The sequence below is a fragment of the Siphateles boraxobius genome, unplaced genomic scaffold, assembly GCF_051911475.1.
Source record: "Siphateles boraxobius isolate OS27281-9 unplaced genomic scaffold, OSU_SipBor_1 1, whole genome shotgun sequence".
Lineage (NCBI taxonomy): Eukaryota > Metazoa > Chordata > Actinopteri > Cypriniformes > Leuciscidae > Siphateles > Siphateles boraxobius.
Window position 1 is genome coordinate 28,537,053 of NW_027508699.1, and position 12,860 is coordinate 28,549,912.

The 12,860-nt window shown below is 48.7% G+C and overlaps 1 protein-coding gene across 1 annotated transcript; it reads left to right on the top strand.

Moving 5' to 3' along the window:
* Nucleotides 1-9,826: 9,826 nt before the first annotated feature.
* Nucleotides 9,827-12,350, top strand: LOC143740238 (uncharacterized). The gene is made up of 7 exons (XM_077232346.1): nucleotides 9,827-10,061; nucleotides 10,257-10,435; nucleotides 10,527-10,614; nucleotides 11,321-11,668; nucleotides 11,783-11,901; nucleotides 12,102-12,193; nucleotides 12,281-12,350. The coding sequence occupies exons 1-4, from the start codon at nucleotides 9,954-9,956 to the stop codon at nucleotides 11,381-11,383; spliced, it is 438 nt and encodes a 145-aa protein (XP_077088461.1). The 5' UTR covers nucleotides 9,827-9,953; the 3' UTR covers nucleotides 11,384-11,668; nucleotides 11,783-11,901; nucleotides 12,102-12,193; nucleotides 12,281-12,350.
* The last annotated feature ends 510 nt before the right edge of the window (nucleotides 12,351-12,860 follow it).

A 12,860-nucleotide genomic window follows, 5' to 3' on the forward strand; every position in this document is an offset into this window, starting at 1 on the left:
GTTGTTGTTCTCTATATTATTTGATTATTATTGATTCATTAATAGTTATGCATTCTTATCAATGTCAAATAATTGTTTTTGTATGAGTGTTGAGTGTGTTTGAGTCACAGTGGGCTTCAGAGCACAGTAATACACAGCAGAGTCTGACACAGACACATCCTGGATTGTCAGTATAACTGAGTTTGAATCCAACCTTGCATCAAATCTGTCTTCAAATTCAGAACTGCTACTTGATCCAAATTTGTATTTCATCAGTATATATTCAGGGAGCCCATTAGAGCGCTGAATGTACCAGAAAAGATATGGAGCAGACTGAAGTGTTTCATATTCACAGCTCAGGGTAACCTCCTGTCCTTCGGTGGCAGTTTGTGTCTCACTTGGCTGATTAACAGTGTCTTTCCCAAAGCTTCCTGTGAATGCATAATAAGATTACATAATTATGCAAGCAATGTCATTTTAATAATGCAGTTATTTACAACAATAAAGGTTTGATTACTTACTATAGAAATTAAAGGCAAAAAATAATAAAACAGGCATTCTGTGAGTCATCTTTGTTCATCTATGAAAGGAAATAGAAAAATGTAATTGAAAGCAATGTTCCAGCGCTGGAGGAGAAGCTTTGTTTACTGCTCGTGGTGTTAAAGTGATGATGTTCTACAGAAGACTTTCTTTTCAATAAAGGCTTACAATTGTAGATATGATGTGATGTCATGTGTAGATATCGCCATCTTTAGGTTGAAAATATTTTATACATCTGTGTCCCAACCTCCAACTGTAACATAAAATCCACAACAATGACTTATCAATTGCAGTTTTCTTTCTTCAGTTTTGTGTTGTGTCAACCTGTGTTCAATGCAGGTTCAATGAACTCAATGCTGACTTGAAAGTACACCTATATATGAATTAAAGAAAAGTTTAAAAAATTATACATAGATGGATTTTGCCGTTTTAAAATTTCTGTACATTCATGTGGTTTTTAGAGGTTTTCATAAAGCAATAATACATGTTATAAGTAGCAATTGGCAGTTTCTTAGCATTTGCAGCAAATGTGTTGGTCATCTGTGCTTTTTTAGGCAATAATAACTTCTTACGTGTAATAAGTATTTAGGTTTACAGAGGCTTTATAATCGTGGAAGTAATCACATCACATCTGATGTTAAGTAAATTACATTTTCCCCTATCACCTGACTTAGATTGAACCATGTGTCCCTGACACCTGGAAATATTATACTCAGTTGAGTTCACCTCTGAATGCGCGGGTTGACGCCTAAGAGTAGCTATTCATACCACATAAAATAAAATGCCTAAGAATTATAGTTACCTGACCGCAATCTAACCCCGCCTAAGAGTCGAACGACGTCTCGTCCCGTTTCGACACTACCACTCGGGAATAAGGTCTTTAGTGTCTCACACAACCCAGTCTCATGTAAAAATGTACCCTGACTACATTGGTCCAAAGTGCAAAACGTAGAGGGGCTACAATAATGGCCCTTGAATTGTATGACTGTTACATTTTTTTTTGCCTATTCTTTTGCGTCCGAGTCATGTGACTTTCAGGATTCCGGCCGTGAGAACAAAAAACATGGCGGACATTTATCTCATTTTTAGTGAAAAAATCTAAAATCAAAGTTTTGATTACATTTCTAGCGAGAAATATATATATTATTTTCATAATATTCACTCAGTGAATGTACATAAGCACTCGCTTGATCGTTGTAGCGAAGATTTTTTCAGATCTCGCCAGAATAATGTGAAACTGATACGTTTTGGTTGCTATGGACTAGGGCTGCAACAACAAATCAATAAAATTCGATTATTAAAAGAGTTGGCAACAAATTTCATTATCGATTCGTTGTGTCACGCAATTATATGAGGCGCCGGACTGGAAAAAAGCGAAGCGAACTCCGCCAGCGGGAGAGACAGAGTGTGTCCGAGATCGCGCGCGCGAGAGAGACTGACGCGTCATGACATGCGTCATGCCCCTGCGAAGAAGAAGAAGAAGAAGAAGAAGAAGAAGAAATGAGGGAAAAGAAGCAGGAAAAGGTAAACAAGAGGAAAAGAAAGCGTGGAAAAATAACTCGACCAAGCTGAACAAATGAATCACCTTGACCCCGAACATGCCATATTCCTGGTTGATGCGTTCCTGGATGAGTGCAAGGTAAATAACATTATCTCAGTGGTGGAATAAACATACTAATTACATGCTAATTACAAGGTCTAAGACCATAATAGACTCTGATGTATAGCAGGGAAGAAATATCAAGGTGCAAAACTGAAAACACTTTAAACAAAGTGCACCTATACAGTAGGCCTACCAGGTTCAGTGTCTTTATTTAAATGCAAGCTATAGTGCTGAGGTGAGTTCACACGTTAGAGCCAGTGAGAGTTTAATTAAATATTCTTTCAAAACACTTCACTTTTAATGTAGAAAGAGTTTTCTAAATCTGTAAGTACAGTACAGGACCACAACCGTTAGACTGAATTTTTACAATGTAATACTATAACATTGGTTTTATAATGAGATGTTTGAAGGTGGCGATAACCTTGGTGTGTGGTGGTTTATTCTGTGGCTCAATTGTTTATTTAGGTGGATCAGCATGGACACACTGAAGGAGGGTCAAAACAATCCACAAAGCTGTGTGTTTGGCTTGATGAGGACAAAGATGGTCAGTCTCTGCCAAAAAGATGTAGAGCTGGGGAGAAACGAAAGCGAGATTCGGCTACTGGTTGGTTTTTTGTTTGTTTTTTCATCAGTAGTTGCATTCATTATTCATTGAGCAAGTTCTAAATAGATATGCATATTTTTGCAGTTTCTTCAGCAAACGTTACACCCTCATGTGCTCCGTCTACCAGCACAACTGAAGACACTGTGACCATAGAAAATTTAGGTTCCCTTTCGTTGTCACTCCGAGTTACGTCGGATGACGACGAATGGGGTTTCGCTTAGAAAGCCTATCAACTTCGAGTATTACAAAACGAGCCAATGGCAAGGAAATGCCATGGGTCTGCGGAATTTGCATGGCGTAACTCCGCCCCACCTCGTGGGTATAAAAGGAGGAAGCCGGCAGCAAGCAGATATGTTTTCGCTTCGGAGCCAAGTGTATTCTTCTCTCCACAAGCCAACTCTGAATTGTCAGCTTTACAAACGAGTACCTCGAGTGTTGGTGTGACGGCGATCTACGGCGAGAGCGTGCTTCCTGCTGATCTGTTGCAGTGGTCTGCCAGTCGGTGCGTTTCTCCCCGGGTGCTTCAACACTTGAGTTTTCTCTCACTAAAAGAGCTTACACGTGGCACGTCTTTTTAAAGATGTCTCGCCCGTGTACTTCTGGTTGCGGCAGATTGGTATCGGACTCTGATGGGCACGAGCGTTGCATAGTATGTTTGGGCATTGATCATGCTAGAGCAGCGCTCGTGGATGACTCATGTTCTCTCTGTGGGAACATGACCATCGCGTCATTACGGTCGAGACTCCGTGAACTCGCAAGAGTGAGAGTCCCCTCATCCACCCCCCGTCCTGCGGCTGGTGGCCAGGGTGATCTGAGGGTTACGGTCTGGAACAAGGCGCCGACTATGTGTCCGCGACCCCAGCCCCCCTCTTCAATGACGGTGCCCGCTAGTGAACTGCTGATTCCCGCGGGTCTACCCTCTGGTGGCCCGCGTGCTTCAGTTGAAGCTACAGAGGAAGATGCCATGTCTGTTGCAGCATCACTAGGCGGGTTTGACTCTTCTGGAAGTGAGGGCTCGTCACAGCTGCCACCTTCCGGTGTGCATACGGCTGTGCTCGAGTCTGATCCGGAGATGACGGCCATGCTTTCCCGGGCAGCCGCGAGCATCGGACTTGAGTGGAGGCCTCCACCCTGTCCTGAGCGCTCGCGGCTGGACGATTGGTTTTTGGGTAAGGCCGCCGACCCTCGTCCTCGGCAAACCCCAATACCTTTCTTCCCGGATGTGCATGATGAGATCTCGAAGTCCTGGAAGACCCCCCTGTCTTCCCGGGACCGCTCGCTGGTCTCATCCGCCTTTCCTCCCCTCGATGAGGCAGCTGCCCGTGGGTACACTGGGCTTCCCCCGATTGAACGCTCTGTTGCCATGCAACTATGTCCTCAGAGTGCTTCTTCTCGGGGCGAGCCTAAGCACCCATCCAAAGCCTGTAGATTTTCGTCGACCCTGGTGGCGAAGTCTTACAGAGCGGCGGGACAGGCGGCTGCTTCACTGCATGCTATGGCCACTCTGCAGGTCTACCAGGCCCAGATGCTCAGAGACATGCACGAGGGTAGGACAAACCCAGGGCTCTTTGATGAGCTGCGCGCCGCGACCGACCTTGCTCTCCGGGCGACGAAGGTTACCGCGCGCTCCCTGGGTTTGGTGATGTCCAAAGCTGTGGTCCAGGAGCGACATCTGTGGCTGAACCTGGCTGACATGCGGGACGCTGAGCGGACCCGTCTGCTTAACGCCCCCTTGTCCCAGGCCGGCCTCTTCGGCGGTGCAGTTGAAGACTTTGCCCAACAGTTTTCAACTGCCCAGAAACAGACCGAGGCCATCAGACACATTCTGCCCCGCCGGCCCGCTGCTGCCTCCACCTTGCCGGCCGGGCAGACGCCTCGACCTGTTTCCCGCCGAGGGCGCCCTCCTGCGGCTCCCGCCCCTCCCGCCCGGACCACGCAGCAGCCTCCACCCAGGGCCGGTCGCGGAGGAAGCCGTAAGAAGGCGCCACAGCCCTCTCCTGCCCCGCCCCCCGCTAAACGCCGGGCCAAGCGGCGCTCCTGAGACGGGCTGCTCAGGGATGATGATTGTTTCGCAGGAGGTGGTAGCAGGACCACTCCTTCCCCCGGTGGAGGGCCGGGGGAGAATCTTTTGTTCTCCACTCCCCGCTGCTCACCCACGGGTGGGCAGCACCCTAATGTGGTTAAAGTCAGAAACAATCCCCTCTTCCCTGAGCTCACAGAGTTCTCGGGCGACACAGAGCGCCGCCCACAAGCCGTGCTCTCCTCGCCCCCCTCTGTCCCAGAGGCGGTTGACACGGCGTGCCGTCCACGGACCGCTTCGCCCCTGTCCCCCTCTGTCGCCAGACCCCTGGCAGAGCAGGCCCCCGCAGGACGACCAGCCTGGTCCTCCCCTGGCCCCCTCTGCCAGGGCGCGGTTGCTAACTGTGCCCCCTCTCCGGGCCGCTATGCCGTCCACATCTGGGCCAGTTACTCTGCTTCGCTGCCCCTCCGGGGGGACGCCTGTGGCTCGCATGATCCCGTTGGTTCAGTTCCTGGGAGCCTGGCTAGAGCTTCCCCGTCTGTCCCACTGGATCGCGCGTACCGTCAGGCTCGGCTATGCGATTCAGTTCGCACGGTCTCCTCCCGCTTCAGGGGAGTCCGCTCCACTTTGGTCGGTGGCAATGCCCCTATCATGAGAGCAGAGATTGCCACCCTGCTGGCGAAGGGTGCAATCGAGACTGTCCCTCCAGCCGAGATGAGGTCCGGCTTCTACAGCCCCTACTTCATTGTCCCCAAGAAAACCGGTGGGTTACGGCCAATCCTGGACTTGCGCGTGCTGAACCGCTCCCTTCACCGGATGCCGTTCAAGATGCTCACCGCCAAACGCGTTTTCGAATGCATACGGCCCCAGGATTGGTTTGCAGCGATCGACCTGAAGGACGCCTACTTTCATGTCTCCATTCTTCCTCGACACAGACCGTTCCTCCGGTTTGCTTTCGAGGGGCAGGCATACCAGTACGCGGTTCTCCCTTTCGGGCTAGCCCTGTCTCCTCGCATCTTCACGAAGGTCGTCGAGGCGGTCCTTGTTCCCCTTCGAGAACAAGGGGTTCGCATCCTGAGTTATATCGACGACTGGCTGATCCTAGCTCACTCTCGAGATCAGGTTTGCGAACACAGGGACCTAGTGCTTCGGCACCTAGCCCGTCTGGGCCTTCGGGTCAACTGGGAGAAGAGCAAACTTTGCCCCGTGCAGAGGATCTCTTTTCTCGGTATGGACATCGACTCGGTCGCCATGTCCGCGCAGCTTACGAGCGAGCGCGCGCAGTCACTGCTGACTTGCCTAAGACAATTCGAGGGCAAGAGTGCGGTTCCACTGAAACTTTTCCAGAGGCTCCTGGGGCATATGGCATCTGCAGCCGCGGTCACGCCGCTCGGATTGCTTCATATGAGACCGCTTCAGCTTTGGCTTCGCGACCGAGTCCCGAGGTGGGCATGGCAACACGGCACGTTCCGAGTACCAGTTACTCCGACCTGCCGTCAGTTCTTCACCCCGTGGGCGAACCTCGGTTTTCTCAGGGCCGGTGTCCCCCTGGCACGAGCTTCCCGGCATGTTGTTGTCTCAACAGATGCCTCCACCACGGGCTGGGGCGCCATGTGCAATGGACATGCTGCTGCGGGCTCCTGGACAGGACCCCAGCGGCTGTGTTATGTCAATTGCCTCGAGTTGTTGGCAGTACGCCTTGCCCTGCACCGCTTCCGGGCGTTGCTCAGGGGTCAACACGTACTAGTCCGCTCAGACAATACCGCCACTGTAGCGTATATCAACCATCAAGGTGGTCTACGCTCCCGCCGTATGTCACAACTCGCTCGCCACCTCCTCCTATGGAGTCAGAAGCATCTGAGGTCGCTTCGAGCCATCTTCATTCCCGGAGCGCTGAACTGTGCAGCCGACGAGCTCTCACGGCTTCAGCCCCTCCCTGGAGAATGGCGACTCCATCCCCAGTCGGTTCAGCTGATTTGGGACCAGTTCGGGGACGCGCAGATAGATCTGTTTGCCTCTCACGACTCGACCCATTGCGCCCAGTTCTATTCCCTGACCGAGGGCACGCTCGGCACGGATGCTCTGGCGCACAGCTGGCCGCAGGGCCGCAAGTATGCGTTTCCCCCAGTGAGCCTTCTTGCGCACACTTTGCGCAAGGTCAGGGAGGACGAGGAGCAGGTCATTCTGATTGCCCCTTACTGGCCCAACCGGACCTGGTTCCCCGAACTAGTACTCCTCGCGACAGCACCTCCCTGGCCGATCCCTCTGAGGAAGAACCTTCTTTCTCAGGGACGGGGCACCCTATGGCACCCTCGTCCCGATCTTTGGAACCTCCACGTGTGGCTCCTGGATGGGACGAGGCAGGTTTGAGTACCCTACCACCAGCGGTGGTGGCTACCATCACTTCCGCTAGAGCGTCGTCCACGAGACACGTCTATGCGTTGAAGTGGAACCTCTTCGTCAACTGGTGCTCTTCTCACCGAGAAGACCCCCGGAGATGCTCGATCAGTGTTTTGCTTTCCTTCCTTCAACAGGGGCTGGAGCGAAGGCTGTCTCCCTCCACCCTGAAGGTCTATGTTGCCGCCATTGCCGCACATCATGACCTCATCGAAGGTAAGTCGGTGGGGAAGCACGACCTGATCATCAGGTTCCTGAGAGGAGCGAGGAGACTAAATCCTCCTCGTCCTCCTCTCGTTCCCTCTTGGGACCTCTCAGTGGTTCTAACTGCCCTGAAGAGTGCTCCCTTTGAGCCCCTGCAATCAGTCGAGCTTAAGTTCCTGTCTATGAAGACAGCGCTCCTGGTTGCACTGGCCTCCATCAAGAGGGTTGGGGACCTGCACGCATTCTCCGTTGACGAAGCGTGCCTGGAATTTGGGCCGGCTTCCTCTCACGTGATCCTGAGACCCCGGCCTGGATATGTGCCCAAGGTTCCTACCACTCCCTTTCGGGACCAGGTGGTGAACCTGCAAGCGCTGCCCTCGGAGGAGGCAGACCCAGCCTTGGCACTGCTCTGTCCAGTACGCGCTCTCCGCGCCTATGTAGACAGAACGCAGTGTTTCAGGACCTCAGACCAGCTCTTTGTCTGTTATGGTGGGAAGCTGAAGGGAAAGGCTCTCTCCAAGCAAAGGTTGTCTCACTGGATAGTGGACACCATTGCTTTGGCTTACCAGCAGCAAGGTCGACCGTGCCCCCTTGGTGTGACTGCCCACTCCACCCGGAGTGTGGCGTCCTCTTGGGCTCTAGCGCATGGCGCCTCGCTAACAGACATCTGCAGAGCTGCAGGCTGGGCGACACCTAACACATTCGCCAGATTCTATAATCTCCGAGTGGAGCCTGTGTCCTCTCGTGTACTCGCTTCAACCAGCTAGTACCGGACCCGCTCAGGTGTCTTCGCTTGCTCGCCATTCCACTCCACGGACTGGATACGTGCGATATTTTCCTCAGGTGAGCTTCTCCGAAAGCCCTGAGCTCCTCCAGCACTCCTGACGTCGGCGCCAGTGTCTATTGCCTGTGCGTCGGCTAGGCGCCTCCCGTGTGCATGGTCCCTCCTCTGAGCAACCCCCACATGTGTATTTCCACTGTAAGCCTCTCTGAGCGTGTGTCTTTCCCTTGGCAAGCCACCTTGCCACCCCTGGGGTTAAAATATTCCACCTGCGGCTGGATACCCCAGTGTTTTCCATATGCTTCCTTCGGGTCATATGTGTATTCTCTAAGTCCCCCCCCTCCGGGTTGGCATTAATTGCATACTTCCCCTAAGCTTGGGATATGCTTCCCAGTGTACCTTGGTATTCCTGTGTTATATGGAGTCCTTTGTCCAGGCTGACAGGGATCTCGATTTACGCAGGGCACTGGAAGACAGCTGAGAAGGTGGCGTGATTAGACTGGTAACCCCATTCGTCGTCATCCGACGTAACTCGGAGTGACAACGAAAGGGAACGTCTACGGTTACGTATGTAACCCTCGTTCCCTGAGTAGGGAACGGAGACGTTACGTCTGCCTGCCACTTTCCGCTGTACCGCGGGGATCGCCTGAGCTCAGTCTTGGCTCCTCAGCGAAGAAACATATCTGCTTGCTGCCGGCTTCCTCCTTTTATACCCACGAGGTGGGGCGGAGTTACGCCATGCAAATTCCGCAGACCCATGGCATTTCCTTGCCATTGGCTCGTTTTGTAATACTCGAAGTTGATAGGCTTTCTAAGCGAAACCCCATTCGTCGTCATCCGACGTAACGTCTCCGTTCCCTACTCAGGGAACGAGGGTTACATACGTAACCGTAGACGTTTTCTTCCCTTAATACTTCTTTCCTCATTTGTTATGTGATAATTGCCCAGATTTTCCATTGCTTTCTTCCCTTTTCATTTTCAGACTCCCTCATTCAAGATGTCCGAGACCTCTTGGGAAGTGGTTCTGAACAACCTCTCCCCTCACACTGGAGGAACAGGCAAACTTCCTCTCTGGAGAATTGGACAGTAATGAGGCCCTTCATGGTGAACAATATGTTGTCATCTGAGAAGCCCAAGGAGGGGGTTTGCCATCATTGTGGACACAAGGCTGCAGTAGTGATGTGTAGGGACTGTTTACCACGATCACTCTACTGCACTGCCTGTGACTTTTCCACACATGAGGCCCTGGTGCTTCATAACAGAGCATCCATGGTGGAGGGGTTCTTCAGACACCTGCCACCATCCACTTTTGTTCAGCAGCATGAGGGAGGGAAATTCTCCTATCATGAAAAAGGTAGTTTTTAAGTCTCAGGTTATATAGCCTATTTTACATTTTACCCAAACCCAGGTTTACTCCAACAGACATGCTGGAGGAAGTTTTGTTTGATAGAAACAACACCCTCACTTTTGAGTTTTTGGTTTCATTTACTTTATATGTCAACTAATTCTGCTTTTTAGATTGCATGTTACCAATCGTTCCTCCCTGTTGCGACTGCTCCACTGGGCAAACAAACTTTTCCAAGGGAAAGCCAGTTATTTTAATTGGAATGAATGGTAAAGTTTTTTTTTTTATTTCTTCATATTGTGTTTTTTTTTTCTTTTTCTTGTGAACAAGAGATAATTGTTTTTCTCTGAAATTTCAGGAAGATACAACCTCTTCCTTCCATCAGTAAACTGCTCTTGTGGAAAAACCTTGCCAGTGACCATAAGTGATCTGGTTGAAAGTGGTTACTGGCCAGCCACTGTCAATTTTGAGACCTTGTACATGGTGGACCTGTTTACCACGTACGAGGATCTAAAAATCACTGCCCCAGGGATGTCGAGACAAGCTTTTGTCAGCATGCTCGAGTGTCTTACAAAACTCTTCGGACGAGTGAGTGGACTCATCATTTAAGTTATCTTGTTTGGATCACCTTTTAAATAACTGATTCATTGTTAGGACTTGTTCTTACAATCCCCCAAGTTTCAGCACATATTTCTTGACAGAGCCCTTGCTTCATCATGACCACGGTCTGAACAACCTTCGAAACACTTACTTACTGTTTTGTTTTTTCACTTTTGCTCTCAGATTGGTAAGATATGTGGGGACACAATGCAGAGGGCCTTCCTCGAATGGACCTATGCCAAATTTGAGGTTGACAAGCTATCTCAGGTCCAGCATTTTCAGTGCCCTGCATGCACACCCTCCATGTTGGCAGTTGCAGTGGACGGGAACCGCAAATTATATCGTTTCAAAAGTCAACCAGGGTGTGTAACATTCATTTACAATGAAATGCTTGTGAACCACAAATTACTTTTACACAGTAAATCTAACCCACATCTATATATTTCTTTCAAGACCTGATGGGTTTTTTGATGGTGTCTTTTTGGCCAATGATGCTGAGGTGTCCTCCTTTGTTGATTACATCCATGGAACAACTGGACATGTAAGCTAAATTTATATTTCTTCATGTGTAACACTAGCCTGGCTAACGCCAGACCACGTATCATTGAGATTGAGACGTGGTCTGGAAACCACATGTTCATTTTCTCGTATTTGAGGCGTGGTTTACGAATGCCCAGAGCCGTATTATTGGGTGCTACGAATTTCTATCAAATGCGCCTGTACGTAGAGACCAGATGACGTATGATACATTGAGAATGAATAAAATCGTGCTGCGGCAAGGCAGCATGGGGAAACCCAGGCTAATAATTGCATGACCATGACCAGGCTAATACAATGATTATTCATTGAGAATGTAACTTTGCGTCCGCTGCCATGATGGATCCATAGATGTAAACAAACTCCTTCGGTGTGTCGCATATACGTCGTCATCGTCTTGCTGCTCCCTCCCCGCTCTGTGATTGGTTCCCTATCTCAGGCGAAAATCTGGTTCATGGTGTCCAGGCTGCCTAGCAGCGTGAATAAAATCGCCCTGCGGCAAGGCAACATGGGGAAACCCAGGCTAGTGTAACACCACAATTTCAAATTTTTATGATTGCTTGCCAGTTTTTCAAAATTGAAAACTTTTGGTTTAAGATTTGGTTTAAAATAAAGTAGCATTACTGCATCAAATGCCATAATACCATGATTTACAGCTTATTTTGTAAAATGTAACTGTAAATGTCTGTATTTGCCCTCATCTGTTTAAGAATCCAGGGAAAGGGAGATGTGGTGCGGGTCAGTGGACCGCAGCACGAGAGTCCGCCAACTAGTCTGCAAGCAAACTAGACGAGGAAGGTGTTGAAGTTGCTGTCTGCCGTCATGGGGTTTTGCTGAAGGGACTGAATATGTTCCGTGGAGAAATATTTGCATACCCATTATATCTCCAGAAACAGCTAGCTTCACAGACCGTCCAGTTTTTAGGCTCTGATGTGGTCTGCAAATATTGGCCATATCTGCAGAAAGTTGTGGACCACTGTCCAGAGTTGGAGGACTTGCTGAACATGCGCCCATTTCTCTCCATCATGCATGCAAAAGCGCATTCATGGATGTGTGAGGTAATCATGACAATTAGTTGTATTTCTTACCATTTTACCACACATTATGATTGTCTGTCCTCTGCCCCTACTTGATGTTTTCCAAATGATAACATTGATCTAAATGTGTTACAGTTAAAATGGGTGGGGGCGCAATCAAGAAGGAGCTGGAACAACAATCGGGGAGGAGGTTGAACAGGTTAACAGCTTCCTCTCCCGAGCAGCCATATGTTCCAAGTACATGTCAAAAGCTGGTAAGCATTTTTCATGTATAGTTATGTCCAGAACTTTTACACCGATCAGGATTCTCTTTATAATAATTTTACTTCTGACACATTAATTAAGTGTATGATTATTTCCAGGTTTATGTGACAATACTAGAGAATGATCAATGTAGTATCTGACCTTTGGTCCTCTCTGTGAACCTAAATTACTGCATACATTGTGTGTCAAGTTCGCACAGACATGCTAACAATCCAGGCAAGTGGCTGGAACAAGCGAAAGGCAGAAAACCTGGACCGGACACTGGCCAAAAGATACATCAAGGTACTAACTAGGCAAATATGTATAATAACATTTTTGTTTTTAAATTGTGTCTCAGCATTTGTTAACACGGATATTTATTTCGGACAGACTGTACAAAGGATTGCAGAGGCAACAAAGGACCTGGAGAAACTCACTGCTGAGTTATCTCTACAGCAGGACACAGTCCAGCAGTGGGTGTCTGATGGTTGATTGTAAACTGAAATGGGCATTAATTAATTTGTTTGTTATCGTCCAAAGGAGCAACAATCCAAAATGACCTGCAGAGGACCATCGAGGGGCTATATTTGGGCATCAAACAGCGAAAATTTCAGCTGTATCGTCAGTCTGGTGAGAGCAGAAAATGCCACTAGTAATGCAGATTTGTGAAAAAATGAATTCACTACTGATTTATACATAGTAAAAATAGCAAAGCCATTATAAATAGCCATTCATTTAAAAAATAATCTTTTGAAGTAGGTTTACAAGTCAGTGCAGCATACTGAAAAACTGTCAAAATCATAATAGTGCAATATCCAAATATTTCCAGAGATGTCCTGACCTACCAATTTTGTCCTCTATTTCCCCAAAAATATGATTGTTTAAAATAGATTCCTAAAAAAAATTGCAACGTTTTTTTCACAATTTTTCAAATGATAATGAAACTTGTGATGCAAAAATTATCACACAT

What these genes read in the sequence shown, in the direction of transcription:
- LOC143740238 (XM_077232346.1), top strand. Translation starts at nt 9,954, where the DNA reads ATGGTGGACCTGTTTACCACGTACGAGGATCTAAAAATCACTGCCCCA. An exon ending in CGTTTCAAAAGTCAACCAGG is followed by an intron (nt 10,436 to 10,526) that starts GTGTGTAACATT and finishes ATTTCTTTCAAG; the next exon opens with ACCTGATGGGTTTTTTGATG. An exon ending in TCCATGGAACAACTGGACAT is followed by an intron (nt 10,615 to 11,320) that starts GTAAGCTAAATT and finishes CATCTGTTTAAG; the next exon opens with AATCCAGGGAAAGGGAGATG.